The sequence below is a fragment of the Nipponia nippon genome, unplaced genomic scaffold (genome assembly GCF_047370975.1).
Source record: "Nipponia nippon isolate SJK-2023a ecotype South Korea unplaced genomic scaffold, ASM4737097v1 scaffold_3, whole genome shotgun sequence".
Classification (NCBI taxonomy): Eukaryota; Metazoa; Chordata; class Aves; order Pelecaniformes; family Threskiornithidae; genus Nipponia; species Nipponia nippon.
In genome coordinates this window covers 23798794-23816866 of record NW_028262347.1, presented here as the reverse complement: position 1 = coordinate 23816866, position 18073 = coordinate 23798794, and the positions used below count along the sequence as shown (strand labels likewise).

The 18073-nt window shown below is 37.0% G+C and overlaps 1 protein-coding gene across 5 annotated transcripts in view; it reads right to left on the bottom strand.

Annotated features, from left to right (window-relative positions):
• Nucleotides 1–18073, bottom strand: part of GRM8 (glutamate metabotropic receptor 8) — a 342436-nt gene that overhangs the window by 61216 nt on the left and 263147 nt on the right. For all 5 annotated transcript variants that reach the window (XM_087766391.1, XM_087766392.1, XM_087766389.1 and 2 more), the window contains one exon: nucleotides 10007–10143. In XM_087766391.1, coding sequence (XP_087622517.1) covers nucleotides 10007–10143 — 137 coding nt within the window. The remainder of the gene's footprint in view (nucleotides 1–10006; nucleotides 10144–18073) is intronic.

The following is an 18073-nucleotide window of genomic DNA, read 5'->3' as shown; positions in this document are numbered from 1 at the left end:
GGAAAAGGTTGAAGCTATGCTGAAGGTCAGGACACCTATTTCAAATGATACTGCAGAGAGCCTGAAAAAAAGGAGCATGCAGTTTAACAGGGACAACTAACAGGTAGCACATTGTGTGTCAGGAAGGACAGAGAGATAGCAGCTCTTCAGAAAACAGAGATCTCAGGGCTATAGTGGATTACAATTTATTGAACCAATGTCACACTGTTGCAAAAGGGCCAAATGCCATCCTGAGAAATGCAGATAGATAAAATAATCTTTCCCCTCTACTCTGCACTTATGAATACATGAAATGATGTTTCTCCTGTACTCTGCACTAGTGAGACTTCAGGCAGAGCACTTTGTGAAGGCTGATCATTGTGTTTCAGTTTGAAGGAGAATCGAATGGGCAGTCCAGAGGAAATCACCGAAGATCAGAAGTGTGCCTAGAAAACATGATCTACGTGACTAAATTGAACACATTCAGGTTGTATAGCCTGAAGAAATAACACAGCCTAGGGGGTAAAACAACGGTCTTCGAATACATGAAAAGGATGAGCTTGATGTATACTGAATAAAATAAGAAGTAACGGGCTTAAATTATAGCGATAAGGAGCAAAGTCAGGTATTTCTAAGACACTTCAGAGTGATAAGGATAGTTAAAAAATGGAAGAGAATGCCTTCAGAGGCTGTAAAGTCTTCATCCTTGCAGTAACATAAGTAGAGAAGATGCTAACTTTATGCAAGGGCTAGATAGTCTCTTGAGATCCCTTTAGCTGTCTTCTATAGTGCTAGGGAGGATTACGGGTACTGAATGTTTTGAGCACAAATAAAAAACTAAGATCATAACTAGGCCAGATAAATAGACAAATTTCAATATATTCTCATGCCAGCTAAATTCTTCAGACTGCCTTTTGCATTTTTACAGAATACATATTTAAGAAACCAATTTTTTATATTTATAAGAATAAAGTAAATAAGAAATGCTGATGATAATACTTTTCCTACTTCTTGGCTAATTAATGATGCATTTTAAATATTATTATGGGTAGAGCTGCTGTATTGCTTTTGGTTACGGGGAAAATGCTTCTCTGAGGAATGGTAGGGAAAGAAGGTCTATGTAAAAGAAATCAACACCTTCACAATAGCAAACTGTTTTCCACATAGACATAAAGGAACATAAATCAGTTTGGGAAGCATTAAGAAGCGCTCATGTAAAAAAAGTCCTATCTGGAGTCCTATATGTGAATGGAAAGCTCTCCAAGGGTTCATATAAAAGCTGTCCTTACCTACGAATATGATGCACAACCTGAAGCAAAAGAAGATCCTAAATAAGTAACCAAGTTTATAAACTAATAAATCTGTCACGACGCTCTTCTAGAGCTCTTGCTAAAGACATACACAGTCTTGCATTCACTCAGGAAACTTAATGTAGGAGTCCAGTTGCTGCCATCCCTCCCAATATTTACTCAAGGCATACAGGAAATCTACCTTTGAGGAGATTACTAGCAAATCAAACAAAACAAACTAACAAAAGCCAGAACACTTAAGAATTGATGGCTGAAGGAGATCCCACGACTACTCCTCTGGCCCCACCTCTGAATCAACTATGCAAAATCAGTCTGTGCAGCTCACCTGCTCCAACCAGCCCATAGCACTGGAGATTGTCCAGCCTCCCAGGCAGCCCAGTGCTTAATTATCCTCATCATTAGAATTTTCCAGCATGTCTGCATTAAATCTTTCTTACTGTAATTCAAATCCACTACTTCTCCTAACAGCCAAATTAACTACGACTAACAGTTTGTTCTTTTCCTGAATAATCATTTCTGTATTGAAAGAGATTAACATAACTCCCCTCAGCTGAGTCTTCTCCAGACTAAACAATCCTAGTTTGCTCAACCTTTCCCTACAGGCATAATTTTAGATGGCTGATCATAATCATTGCTTGCAGCTGGGCTCTCTCCAGCTACTCTACTTTTCTAAGTGAAGCCACAGTTCTGCTAACGAGGTCATAGCACTGGGGAAGAGAACAGATGGATTACATCACAAGTCTAGGAGTTCCTTGCTGCAATGGCCTCTGGCGATGCAAATCTCAGTCAACCATTCCAAAGCCATTGCTTAGCTTTATGCCTATACTTTCCATAAAGGGGGTTTTGCTTCAATTCATGGGGTTACTGGAAACATTACTGCAATCCTCCCTATTTGATCCAGTCATTCCCAGCACATCCTATTGTCCCACTTAACGCTAAATCTGTTTACTGCGAGCTGAAGTTACAAAGAGATTAGCTACACATTCTTCATTCCCTGCCTTAAACGGTACTATCACAATATCACCACTAAAAACAGTGAGTGATACCATTTTGGAAATGTTGAAAATAATTCACTCCCTGTCTTTAAATAATTTTAAAAATAAGTTTTTAGGGATTTATCAGGATGAAAAGTCCTGGATAAATATTAGGTGACTGTCCTAAAGAAATGAAATTAATACTACTGCAAGATGAAGAGAAATTGCAGCAAAACAAACAGTATAAATTAATCATATAGTAATGTTGTGCTAACTACTGGTTATTCTCTTTCATCATATCATAACCACTGAATGTCTCTTTCGTTTTCCATTTAATGATTTTCAATTTAGTAGTAGACTTCCATTATGTAACACAAATGAACAATAATTAAACAATAATTAAAGTCATTTAATCTACCATTTTTGCTTTTAAGCATGAACATTCTGCTTCTAGGTTTAAAGGGCAGCTCAATCTTCAAATTATAATACATATATAAATTTCTGTGGTGGAGAGGAGAAAGATGGAAGAGACTGGGGAAGAAACTTGCTGATACTCCGTGTCTCACACTGGTACCTCACAAAGCAATTCACTGCAGACTTGCTGCAGCAATGCATGATCCAAACTACCTGCTATGCCCAGTAGCTGTTTGTCTATGCTAAAAGTCACAACATTAGCCGGTACCAGGGGAGCAGCTAACCCTGCTCTGAAGTCCCATATACGAATGCAGAACTTTCCAGGAATACATACCAAAGTTCCTGATTTTTCATTGTTCTATCATTGCACACTTGTTTTATATTGTGAAAGAGAAAATAATATTTAAAAAAACAAGTGTTTTATTTTACTTGTCATGCATAGCAAGGCCTCCTTTCTCTTTCTTTGAAAAAACACTACTCCATGGTCCTGTTGGCTATGGCTATTTAAAGAACAGTTCATTCTAATCACAACACTTCTTACAAAGGATGATCACAAAAAACTACAAAATATCTACCATCCACTCAAGAATCCTGTGACAAATTCACAGCCAAGCATGCAACTGCAATCCCATGCTTCATTTGAGAAACCTGACTTTCACCCACACTGACAAGGTGGGAAAAAATCCCTATTCATCCTAACTCTCAAGCAGAGGCTGTTTCATTGGCAATCTAGTATCATTCTAATGAAGGACAAATAGTTATCCAAGTTCAGGATATTTTCTTATCAGCTCTCTTTTTTCCATTTGCTTTTTTTCTCTAGAGAATCAGTCAAGATGTCTGTTTCACTGAGAAAAAAAAAAAAAACAAACTACTATTAGGTTCAACAAAATAAAAAGCTTCATAAGGAAGACAAGTTGTCATTCTTCTTGGGTTCTTCTAAGGTCATTGGCTCTTGAATCCAAGTTCTGTTTTGATTTTCAGTCATGTCTGAAATAGCACCTGTTCTACTACAGGCATACCTCAAAATCATTTAATGCTTTTTCAATATCTGTATTCAGCGTATTTCCCCCCATCCCAAAGTAATTTTTTTATGAATAATACAATCTGTAACCTTTCAAAATCATAAAATCCCAATTTTATTCCATTTTTCATGTATTTTATTGGCTTGTCTACAATTCGCATCCACTGCAGCCTACTGTTGACTAATCTTTTCAGTCTAGCATTGATCCTTAGTGACTACATGTCTCATATTGACCTCAGACACTGACAGTAGAGCATAACTCCTGAGTCATACTTATTGACCAGTGTTAAGATCAGGACTAGCTTTGTAAAACCTAAGTAGTCTTCTAAAAACCATAATAGTCTCTTTCTACTTTCAGCCCTGTGTACAATAAAGAAGACAGCAGTGTAATTTTGAGAAGAAGAATAGAAGAACCTAAAACATTTTTGCTTGTCTCATTGAGTTTTATTTTTAATCCAGTATCAACAATTTTCAGGCAGATAACATGAATGGAGTGTAAGTTTGAACTCTACTGCCCTATTACACATGGGCAGAAGAACACCCTGCAGGCAGTATGATTGTCATATTTTGTTTATAGATATAATCATATACAGCACTAAGTGCTCCTGTTGTGTATTTCATTGTAGTGTGTTCTTTTGTTAAACACAGGGCTTAGGTTCAGCAATTTGAAAACATCTATCAATTATATAACAGCTACCACAAGAAAAAAGAGGCTCTCTGTCTTCTTTAATGAAATATAGTGGCCTACAGCAAAGCTTGAAAGTTATTTGCTGCAGTTAGAGAAAACATCAGAAGCTTCTTGAATCATTTTCTTTTACCATGTCACAAGAAAGGGAACTAATATATTTTGAATCTGTTACTTCCAAAAAGAATTTACTAATGTCAGTGTTGATAGTTTCCTTCCGGATTAGATACATAATTTACAAGCGTCCTAGAAAAGAAGAGAAATCAAATACTGATTGACATCTTTTGTGATATGGCTGCCTGAAGAGAGGCTCATTGCAATGTGGGGTTCCCAATTTTTACTAGTTCACCAAACACTGTGCTTAAGGCTGATGATGATTATGGCTGTCTCTCTGATAGTTCATCACATCAGTGTAATTTTAATTTATGGTTTTCTTAGTCATAAATCAAGACCATTACAGAAAAATGGATGCCCAAAGTCATTTATATCCTCAGTGCACACACTTCATAAATCTGAAAGCTTATGCATCCTATTATTTCTAAGGGAATGTTAAAAATCTGTTACTGTAAAATTTCTCTTGCCTTTCAACAGAACTCTTGTGCTGTGGTGAAAAAAAACCCAAAACAAACACAAGTACATTCTGTCTTAAAAATTTCACTGTTTTCATTTGAAACATACAGTGTTTTGATATGCTTTGGTTTTTTCTTAAGGAATAATATCACATAAATGGATATCCACTCAAGCTTTTTAACTGGATCAGCTAAATACCTGATTCTGAAAGCACGAATAATTGTGTCTGCCTGAAGTCCCATCAATCAAAATTACTAACTTGGAAGAATTTTTTGAAGGATTCCTCGGAAGGATTTGGATCTACATATTTTTTCAGATTAGGATCTTTAAACACAGATTTTGGTAGACCAAAACAATGTATAAGCTTGAAATGAAATCTGAGAATGCTTTAAACTGTATTAAAAAGGATTTTTTTAAAAAAGTCAAAATATTAGATTTTAACATTCTTAAACATTTCAACTTTTCTTTTTCCAACTGGCATTTAGGTTTCAAAATAGAACATTTTTAAAGAGGGGAAAAAAAGTCCCTCAGAAATGAACCAGAACAAACTGAATGGGTTCCTAAGGAAAGGAAACTGAGAAACTTGTTATTAAAACTTTAGGACTGGGACTATTTCCATTTACTCTCACTGACAAAAACCATCAGTCAACATCTCAATCTAGCCCTTATTACAACACGTCCAATACAGAACACAGTTTCTAAGAGGGAATTAATTATTAATCATAAAAGGAACTTGATTTCAAATCATATGTGCCAGGAAAAGCAAGCTTGTTTTTAACAACTTTCCTCCTACAGAGATTACATGGTTGAGAGCTCATATTTGCTAAACCCACACATTTGTAGGGAACTTTTACGTGTGACCTGGTATGCAAAATAGTGTTGCAATATGAATAAAACATAACTTTTGCAGAAAAAGCTACCTTTTACTGAATTTTTTTTCATTATGAAAACCAGGATATTTTTTGGAAGAAAGGATTTTAACTATCAGAGTTTCTTGAAAAATAAGTTATCTTCTACTGATAAAGAAAATGAGGAAAGCAAACAGCAGAAAACCCTGACAGTTAACGTGTAGTCAATGATCAGAAGTTCTAAGGCAATTATTTTTTCCTTCAAAGTGATAGTAAAAATTTTTAGGGTCTGGTTATTTCCAGTACATTAAGATCATTTAAAGTCAGGCAACCTTAGACAGTAAAAGGACTTTAAAAGGGGTGTAAATTTACATTGTCAGAATCATGTAAAGTGATAATTGTATAAAAGACAATCAGGTTCTTTGAGATTATAGTTTGCTGTTTCTAAATATCTGCTTTCAGAGTTTCCTTGCATCTGCCAAAGATTGAGATACCTTATTCAAACTCAAGAATCACACGGAAATTTAAATTCTGAAGATCATGATTCTTTTTTAATTTAACTTCTGTACTGTATCTCTCAGCATTATCGCACATGTTTGTTTTGTAAGAATTGCAACAGTAGTACTGATCAGTAATCATGAAGTTCCTATATTGGAAGGTATAGCTGCTTCAGAGGAAATCTGAAAGGTCAGTCTGCCTAAAGGAGAGCATTAAAGTTACTAAGGACTACAGGGAGAAACCAGCATCGCAGCTGAAAGGGTCTCTGCAGCTGGTGAAGCCTGCTAACAAAGAGCCACTTCAGGAGCATGATACAGAGTCTTTACCTAGCCAGAGCCAGCACTTTCTGCCCAAAGGGAAAGCCAGCACTGCACTGGAAAGGAACACATCTGAAGCTTGACCACAAGGACCCTGCAGAGTCAGCAAAAACTTTGAGGAACCAGAGACCCCGGCAGAAGAATCTTGAATCCTGAGGGTCAGGGTCAGAGACAGGACCAGGGCTGGCCACCGGGTGAGGAGCAATAGCCCACACAACAGAGACCCACAGCCAAAACATGACAGAGAAAATATCAAAGAGCATCCTAAGGAAAAAGAAAACAAAAAGGACCAAAAAAAAATCAGAAAGAAAAAAGGAAACCCTTTGATTCAATTATTTAGATGCAAGTTGTATTCTAATCTTAGTTAATTGTTCCAAAGGTTGAACTGTATTGCAAACCTGGTACTTTCGTGATTTATTTTTCTGGCATAGAAAATAAATAAATGAATAAAAGTCATAAATTTTCTGAAGCACAATACCAGCTGTATAGATGAACAAAATCATAAACACAGTCATAGCTACAACATGTTACCACACAATTTGAAGTAGAAATATCTGTAAAAACAGGAGTAGAAGTATCTATAGAGGATATCTAGCTGACAAAGATTCATCAAAAATCATAGTTACATGTGTCTTCATTAAGAGGAAACTGCAGGAGATCGAAGGATGCAGTGGGAAAAGTATTATATTTTAAAAGCATCTCCTTTATAGAACAGCAGGGTAAAAAGTGCTCTGCCATCTTAATAGTGCTTTGCCTTCAATAAATATAGATGTTTTCATTGAAACTAATGAAAACATCTACTGTGTTCCCTCTGATCCATTGGCAATCAAAGGCACTACGTAATTCGCAATATGATGATTTGGAGTATTGACAATCATTCACAAAGACTACTTGGGTTTAGTACATTTTGTCTAGTGAGAGGAGGCAACAGCTTTGTCACAGCAGATCATCATGTTGCATAAACTACCTTCAACATGTGCTAAGTAAGTTTCATGAATATAGAAACAGATGGAAACAAACTGTACACCCCTATTACAACTTCCTTCTTCATTGTTACTATACCAGTGCCTGCAGGCACCAATGGGGACTTGCATCCAGCATCTCAAGCCCTAACACACTTTAAGAAACAAAGCCCAGTCATCCCTTTAGAAATCTTCCAGGCTTTAGATAAAGATGAGTAAATCAAGAAACAGGAGCGAAAGGTAGGGAGAGGAACATCTCCTTGCTGAATCAATCCGATTGCACCATGCACGGGGGGACTGAGCCCTGTGTGCCTGCTCGCACCCTGGGCTGTGTGAGCAGGGGATGTGCAGCAGAGCAGGGGGCAGTGGGACGAGAGCAGGGCCATGGCATGAGGCTGGGAGCAGAAACACCAACTGCGGAGCAGTTTGCATCTCCCCAACTCCACATGCTAGACAGAGCTCACCCACAAATTTGGACAACCAGTTGTGTCCAGCACGTGAGCTCATGGACGTGAAAAAAAGAGATGAAAAAAGAGAGGCAAAGAACATCCTAACACATCCATTCTTAACGAGCCTTAACAAGGGGTGTCCTTAGATAAATCCTTTCCTGTTAGCTTTATGGTCAATGCGGTTAGCGTGGTGTGGTTTCAGTAGTCTGAGTAGCAGCCAATCTATTCATATTTCAGAGAACTCCCTGGAGTACACATACATCAGGCAGAAATAATGGGACTGAAAAGCTACAGGCTTAATGAAAAATTTAGCAGTCTAGGGGGGGATAGAAAAAGGCAGATTGGAATGGAATTAAAATTGAAGCAAATTCTAAGGTAGCTTTTAGCTACTACTATGTAACTGCTATGTTAAGACTAACATGAGTGCAAAATGTCTGTATCAGTTTTTCAGCTCACTTAATAAACATTAACTCTTCAGGAAACTGTAGCAATTATGAAGATCTGGAATGTACGCCACAATAGTTATGATAAGGGTCTAACTCTAGTGTCATCTAGAAATTACGATTTAGTATTAATCTTTAAACTTGTTTAACCATTTTTTTTCCTTTCATGACTCTCAACAGACCAATACCAGGTTAGTGGAGGGAGTAACACTGCCACACAATCTGCTACACACTGTTTCTGTCAGTAGGGTTTTTTCTGTTTGGGCAGAATAATTAAATGAATGAGTCCTTGCCAAGTAGTTATAGATATTAAACGGTAGATATGGTAAAGTGGTTTAACAGCTGTGGCTGAAAATGGGGAGCTACCGTTTATGTTACTGTGGGTAACACTCAGATAATTATTGCAAAGTAGTCTCAACAGGAGAATCATTTGTAAATATTTACTACACTGTCTTTGTTACTCTTCAGGAATCTCTCACATGGAAAACCAGAGATGTTTGAAACCTGTTTTTCTGATTTGATTAAAGTCACTGAATAAACTCCCTTTGGTGAATCTAGTCATCAATTCACACTATTGCCCTTCTCATCAGCCTTTAACAAAACAACACTTGGTATTTCACATTTGCAGAGCTACCCAAATGGCTAACAGACCTCAAGAAAACCCTATAAATATTGCACAGATAACAAGGAAAGAGGTTAATTCATTTTGCTTTTCACATGACTGTAACTCTCCTCGCATGGAGCCATCTTCTGACAGAAAGAAGTACCTTGATCCCAACAACTTCTCAAGTTACAGCTGTGGCTTGATGCTTAGCTGTCATGCAAATATTGCATATTATATTCTCTGAATCTTATTGGGATGGCAATCTTCGAAACAAATATTATTCCATGCACAGGTGGGGCTTAACTACCACAAAACTTGCAGAACATATTAAGGCACCAATTAGAAACACCTCCTAAGGATGGGTAAGTTGTGTCTTTTGTTTCTTCTGCTATTAAGTAATAAGGGACTATACTAATCCTAGTTAACTATATAGAAAAACTCCAAATTCTCCATGCATATTTAAGAAATATTTTTATTGCAGTAGTTCATCATCCCAGTGTTTCAACTAAATCAGAAGTGGTTAGAGTCCAAACTTCTTTTTTACTAAATACATTTCCATCCCCGTATATTATTTGAAATACCTAGGCAATATATATGTACCCATCATTTTGTCTGATACTCTCTTTTGAAGGATGAGTTACTATTTCCCTGCCTAACTTCATAATCAGTCTGAGGAATATCAGCTATATAATGATTCTAAAATATCATTTAAAGGGGCAGGTAAATACACAACCCAACCTACTTTAAAACATAAAGAATTTGGTTCAGGTTATTGTGCTATCCCTTATTGTCTTCTAAAGAAGAGAATGGAAAAGCTTTCTTCTGCCAACTGACAGAGCTGAAATCATCAACATTTTTGAAATGTTTTGAAATAATGTAATGCTCAAATGAGTATTCTCCAATGTCAGCATCACGATCAAACTAGTACTTACATTTAGATGAAGTTGGTTAGTCCACTGACCAATTACTTTGTATTCTGTACTCTTGTTGGTGATTTGATACTGAAAAATATCATAGCGTCCAGGAGCATCTCCATTTTCATTGAAGATAACAGGTGTTCCAGCACTCCCTGAAAAAAAATTAAAAAGCAGTTAGGATAAATACCTTTAAAGCAATTTCCCAGAAAGTATATTTTGGAGGAAAAATACTAATTAGAGATTCAGCAGGTTCTTCATAACACGAGGCTAGTATGGTAATAATTCAAAAACCTCACAAAGAAAAAATGCGTGTTATTAGCATCATCACAAGGTCTACCTTATCTATGGTTAATTAAAACAATTTTAAAAGCTAATCTTTTGCAATCTTTTTGTTTGGTTTGTTGGGTTTTCGTGTGTATTACAGAACATTAGGAAATTCTGTGATAAAACAGAAGTGGAGAAACTCCTTTTGACTTGCAGAAGGGCATAATTTCACTTCAGGATGTGAATACAGTGCAGTAGGCACAAAATAGCAATCCTGTAATGAACTTCATAAAGAATTTCCCTGTTAAGTATGAAAATAAAATTAATATCATCAACTTAGGAGCCAACACTCATAAAAGACCTTGAGATGCAAGTGTCTAAATCTGGTCACTATTAATCTGATCAGTTTCTAGCACTGACTACCTGTGTAAAAGTGTTTTATCAAAATAAATTAAGGACAGCAGCCATGCTTGGTGCTCTCTCCTCTGTACATGACACTGCCTGACAGAAAGGGCCACTGCTGAAGCTGTCATAAGTTATAAATCAACACACTGTTCTTACTTCGATCAACAAAATGTTCAAAGATTGAAAACTACACGTCTACCTTGGCAACCAGGCCAGCCAAATTAGAACACATTTTGATGAATTCCCTCAAGGTCACGTCAAGGATCTGCACTCCTACAGAGACTTTTCAAAAACTACACAAAGAATGTCATCTTTATCCGTCCCCCAATTTCATATGTATATAGGTGAATCATATTTATAGTTGAGGTCCATTGAAGACAAATTGATGTTGAAGTTCTATTTCAGTGACTGGAGAATGAAATCTATCTTTACTGGGGGAAAAAAAACAAACTACCACAAACCCCACCCCCCAATGTTTTCACGTTTCTCCATACAAACAAGCAAGAATAGGAGAATATCCAGTTCATGGTAACTTCCTACAGTATAAGACTTGTTAATGTAGCACTTAGAGGCACTAAGTCCACTGTGAGTGGTTTCCAGAGAATGCCAAAAGCAGCTTGAAATTCTGGGTATGTATCAAGCAGAAGCTAGCCAGTAGAAGTGGGGACAGCAATCTACGTACCCCAGAATTTCAGCACAAATAGTTCTTCTTGTATGTCTGTCTCCCATAAAGTATTTTGTTCTCTTGTTTTGTATAGCAGCTTTCTTACAAAACTGAAATCCAGTGAAATAAACAGTGCTTTGAGAGTGACAAGTGGCACATTATCTACTGTGCCAATTTCACAGTTCTGCCAGGAAAACTCTGGCTGCAAAAATTAGATGTGAGCAACCATGGAAGAGGAATATCAAAAAATTATGTGTGATAAAGACTTAAGACCCTACGAAGATACAGGAGACTCAACATAAAAATTTGGAAAGCTCTCTGTGCTTTGCTCCCAATTCCCTTGACAGAATGGAGGGCAAGAAAAATGCCAGTCTACAGTCTTCCAAGCAATGAAATTCTTCTTCACTGCTCAAATAGCAGGTTGATCCAATAAATTTCTTCCACCCAATAAACACGTACTCAGCTGTTGTTGGTATGGAGGTAACCTTCAAAATATTACTCTCAAGTAATGACGGAATTCATCTTTCCACTCAGCAGCATTTAAAGAGCTCATGGAAAGAACAGATATATTTTACCACCAGATACAAAATGTCCTTTGTATCCCTTAAGACCAATGGGAACTTCAGACACTCTTATGCTCAGCAATAACAGTGTGATCTTATAATCCATTGCTGGGTTCAGAAATATCATGTGCAAAGAGACAGACTATAGTACAGGCCAGAACCATCTTTCTCTTTGATATAGTGGTGTTCTCAGCTAGAGCATAACAGCATCTCACACTGTGCACCTCAGTCAACAGCAATGCAGCATCCTGCTGAATTCAGCTGCCACTCCAACTGAGTCCAACGAGATCTTTCTCATATAGCAGAAGTGAAAACAACCTTTGACAAGTTAATAAAGTTAAGCTTGTTAAAACCTGGAATAAGCCACAGAAGATTCAGACCCCCAAACACTGGGAAGAACGTACTATCCCTCTGTTGAATAACAGATTTTTAGAAAGTACAGTAAGAGTCACAGTGCCTGCTGTAAAGTAAATTTGATAATGTACCAGCAATGCTGCCATAACTAGCAGACACTGTGAGCAACCAGTACCAGACCATTGTTTTCATCTACGTCTTATATGTATAAAAGATGATTTATATATGATTTATATATGTCTCATATATATATATATATGTTGCTTTGTGGAATTAAACATTTAATGGACCTAAAACAACGACGTATGCATGGCTGGATTGTGCTAATAAACCATTAGCTACATAACCAGGAAAGCAAAGCTTAAAGGCATTTGATGGAAACCTGGGGATTTTAGCAAGGATTCCCAAAATTATGAATGCAAGGTGGTAGCAGAAGCCTTGGAAGTGTAAGGACAGAATGAAACTAGAGGCCCCAAGGATATAAACAAATCACCAATGGTCAATTAGTGTTCTTAAAAGAATGTTAATCTCATCTGAAGAAAAATATACCCTGATGGATGATCAAGATGACAGTTCATCTGAGAACGGACAGTCCACAAAATGAAAAGGTTTTCTAAGAAAATACACTTTGTTGGATAATCCATCAAATTAAAGTGAATACTTCTGTGGAAAAACTGATTAAAACTGTATAGACATCAGATAATTAAACCATGTGGAGAAACACTGTAGCTGACCATAACTAATAGCATAGGTGGAAGCATGTCTAGATTCGGTATATAACACTGTAACAAATGCCATTGAGTTGTACAAATGCCTCTTTTTTGACAACCAGATATGCAGAATTGAGCACTCTTGATATCCCGTACTGTACTGCCACTTATGCTTATACTGTACCATTACCATTACAGGGAATTTCATCCTAGTGCTAGTTTAAGACATTGAGTGTTTAATTGCTCCACTTAATGGTCATTGAGGACTGGCTGCTAAATGAAAATGCAACACATTGTGGAGAGAGAGTAATAGAGAATGCACCACCGACCTGACGGAGTGAGCCCAGGTTGTATAAATTCCAGCTTATATAAAAGGATTTTGGGAAACCACACTTAATAGTTCTTGGATAGGATATGTATCTTAGAGAATGAACTGGGATATCCTCATCCAGGAACCACATTTATTGGGCACCATCATAGGAAAATGTTACTTTTGCTTAGGAAAAACGTCCCTGTAGCACTAGTGTAGACCACCTCAGAGATTACAAACTAGCCCGTGTTTTTTTAAATAATTTCACTAATTTCATAATCTTTTTTTTTTTTTTTATAATTTGTCAGCAATCATTTAACAAAGTAGTTAAAGAGCAGTGAGGGAACTGTGCCTTTGGGCCTTTTCACATTTTATTCTCTGTGTGGTTATGTTGCCGTGCATAATTTTAACCCATGATTGACTCAGGTAATTGTATTCAATCTGTCACCATCTTAACTAAATTTTTAATATATTCCGGATGCCTCAAACAGAAGTACATGGTAGAATTTCAAGAATACATAATAAGCTTAGCTAACTATGGAAAATCATGTGTGAACCTTCATCTTCTTCATCCTTCCTTTGTGCCAATCCTTTTTCTTTTTTTTTAATATATAAACATAGTTACTAACTTATTTTGAGATTTGTTTCTGAAGTCTCTCTTTGCTGAGCAATTCCAGAATACTTTTAGAAAGTTGGGGTTTTTTTCTGACGTATAACTGTAGACTGGTAAGTGGCAGGAAAATTTAAAATTTCACAACGAAGCTTTATTCAAAAGGTTTACAGGCTTGTTTTGAAATCACACTCTTTTGCAGTTAAAAAGGTAAAACAAAAGAGGAAAATGTAGCTCGTTTAATGTCCTCAGTCTGTAAAGGAAAGACCAGCAGTTCAGTCTCATGGGTAGCATAGGGTGAAAATGTTCATTTCCTTTTACAGGAACTACTTAACCAAAAGGGATGAGATACAGTGGAAACACATGGAGACAGAGCTCTATCCATTCTTCTACTCCTTTGAAGACATCACGACATGAAGCGATTGCACTGTCCTGACAGCAGAGCTGTGGCTACGTCCAATGATGTCATTCAAAATACAAAGAAATACCGGGTTGTGCACCTGAACTGGCATCCTGAGTTTTTCAAGACATAAACATAAGCATTTGTCTACTACTGGAGATCCTTTTAACAGCCATATATACTGTAAATATGACATGATCACCTGAAAGCTTCTGAGTGTCTGCTGTATTGTATATCAAATCCCTTAGTTGTTTTGAAACGCTTCAAAATCACTCCAAAATCATACTAAATAAATAATCTTCTATAAATCCTATAGAAGGATGCTTTGTAGAATAGTTCTGTTACCATTCAGTGGAAGACAATCCATATCCATGGCATAAAAGAACCACATTTTATTAAGCCTAAGGACACATTTACTTATTGTAGATATAAAGTAATAATTGGGTACTGAAAGAAATTCTCCCTCCTCCTTCCCAGTTTACAGCCAGCAGCATTAAACAACTCTGGGTGTTAAACTAGCACATTAGCTAAACATTACTGAAGCCATGTGTCTGTGACCTCAACTGTTTATGAGCCTTTCAAAATGCAGCTTAAACTAGCCAGAAATGTTATTTAAAGGGGAAAAAAAAATGCATGTTTTTAATTCAGAATCAAGGATGTAATGGATCCTTTTAAAATTTTAATGCCTTACACTGATGTCAAAGAGGACTCTTTCTCATAAACAACTGTTTTATGACAGGTCCTTTGTGCACTGAACTTGAAAATTCACATTCTTCTGAAGAAATCCTTAAACATGTACCTTGATACTCTTAAGATGCTGCTCAGCAACTACCTTATCCTGCATGTGCCTTCTTTATCAAGTTGCATTTCACATGAAAATAAAACATCCCTGCTCCTAATGTAAACTGTAATCTTAGTGCCATTTACAGAATATTCCAACTGTAGTGGAGCTGATTCCATTATAAAGCTTGATACCAGATACAAATCTGGTATTTCACCAGATTTCAGTGGCTTGATATTAATTTCATTTTTTAAACCGAAATGAAAATTACTTAAGCTAAGTCTTCATCCTTTGAGCTGCACCACACAGGCTGTTTTTTCTGCTTGAATCCTTATGTGGTCAGCATGGATTCAAGGGTGTGTTTAGGTAAACAGAAGTCAAGCAGTTTATTGCACACTATAATACAGTAAGCTGTTGTGTATCAAAAACTTCAGAATGCACCATATGTTAGAATTTGGCTTTACTGGAAGATTCCTCAGATTTATAGTATCAACCCTTATTTCATTAATTTATACAATTAGCTTCAAGTGCTAGACTTAGGGGTTCAGATTTTTTTTAATTATCATTTCATTTTAATTAGCTGTTAAAAGGAAAAAGTACTACAGAGATGTACATGAATTAAATTGTTCTCAGTAAAGTAGAAAGAGGGAGAGTAACCATTTGAACTTTCAGTACTGAAAGCTCGCAGAGAAGAAGAATGCATCTGTAAAATTAAACAAGAAATTTGTCACTGATAAGTATTTCAATGAGACAAATTAAATAGAAGGTTGAAATGGAATCAATGGAAAGAGTAAATACAAGCTGTTAAAACATTTAATACTTGAAATAAAAAAATACCAGAGAATTATAAACAACTAATGAGAACTAACAAAAGTTAATTTGTGAATGTTAGGCTGGCAGACAGAGGAGGAATACACACTGTATCAAACTACGTGAGGTTTGTGACAAGTGAAGCCATTATCTGCTCAATCTCCATAGAGCAGACATTTTCAAACAATGAGCAATGTGGTTACTAAAATAACAAATGACGACTGTCTTATACCTATTCAAAATCCAAAAAGACTTCTCTTTATGCTTACCCTAAATGTCTCAGTTCAAGACTGGGACAATAAAACAGGATTGCATCCAGCTGCTGTAAACATAGGCGCCTACTGATGTTTTAAATATCCTAAGATACTGGAGTTATCCACCCAGATATACAGAATATGCATATGACAGAGAACCTGTGCCTTTCCGAGGCAGCAGCTGGAGGCCAGATGGATACCCTGGGGGATCTGACATGGCATTCAGTGCCCATGTTTAGGCAATTTATCTTACTTACCATGGGGCAGATTCTGGCTGTTCATGTATGAATGCACAAAATAGAACCAAAGGGAAGCAGAGAGTGCTACAGAAAATGAATTACATACAGATTTTGGGCATATATGATATAAATTATGGTGGTACCCACTACGAAGCTGATAAAGTAAAGAATCTGGTATTAAAATAAACTAATATAAATCAATTCCAGGTCAGACAGTACGACTTTATATTATTGAAGCTGATGGACAAGAACTTTAGTTGTGATTCTGCAGAGATGGGTATAATTTATTTGATGTCTTGGTCCTCAGCACAGTGAATCATTAGAAATGTGTACTTCTGTGAAAGGAACAGCTCATTCCACCCCTGCATGAGAACATCAGTCAGGGTGGGTATCATGAGCACATGGTATTTAAAATAACAAATAACAAGTAGTACTTTTTTCCTTCCAGATTAGAACTTCTTGCCACAGCAAGTGCAGAGACACAATATCTCATAAAACTTACACTAAAATGAATAAAATTTGAAGATGAGACTGAGCTGTTGCAGCCAACAGTACAGGTATATCAAAAAGCAATTTGCTCCATCATTTATTAGTATGTCTATCAGTACTTATTAAAAGAAGTGATCTGGATGCAACTGTGGTCCACGCAGTCCTTTGGCTACTAATTGCAAGAAGAATATACAAGAGAAAAATTCTCCTACGTTGTCTTTGTTCTCTACATTCTCTCCTCAAGCATCTGCTTTTGGCCACTCTCTGCAAACATACTACACTGGTGAAATTTTTGTTCGTATCCTCTAACAAGTAATACTCACGCCAGAATACAAAAAGACAGAACTCTAGCTCCTCTTTTTACAGGACCTTGAGTCTATTAACAGACAATAAATATAGCTATAATACAACCATATCATGGATTAAAATTCATATTTTGCCAGATAAAGAATTAAAATTGCTAGACAGCAGTCCTGCTATGGTGACAGTACTGCAAAGGCAGTTTTATATTTCCCAGCCTGGGTTGATCGCCTTCTCTGCACAGCGAGGCTATGCCTCTACTTTCACCTCTCCTCCCAGAGGTGGGGTAATGCTATGTAAATGATTTTCCCAAACTGGGAGGGGTAGGAGATGCAGATGAGCTGTTTCACCCATAGGTGCTAAAGCAAGGCAGGCACTAACACTGTGGCACTGGCAGTAACATCCATCTGTCCTAGGAAAGAAGTGTGAAGAAGGAGATTTTGATAGGGTAGGAATGAGTGAGGAACAGAAAATGAGCCCCTTTGGACCCCCCTGCCACCTTAGCTTTGTTCTTTCCACCTCTGGAAAAAGGACAGCCCTGTCCACACAACTTCACAGTAGATAGGGAGGGGGATTTGGGGGCTAGAGAGGAGACAGAGAGTGAAAGAGCTTGCCACTCCCTACATGTAGCCAAGAAGCTCAGTGCTACCAGCATACTTGCAACAATCCAGACTATTTTTATTCTGTATGCAGCAAATCCATAGAGACAGGTTTAATCTTAAAATCTGTAGCATACATTGTGTGCCAGAAACGATTGGTTCAGTTCTGTAGCTGAAGAACCCAGTAAGTCAAAAAAACCCGACAGGCTCTGGGAATGGATATTGTATGCAATGGGGACACATAAGTCAACCCCTTAAAAATCAACACATCACATAAAATTCAACTGCAAGATAAATAATACTCTAGTAACATACTCAAATAGTAGCAAG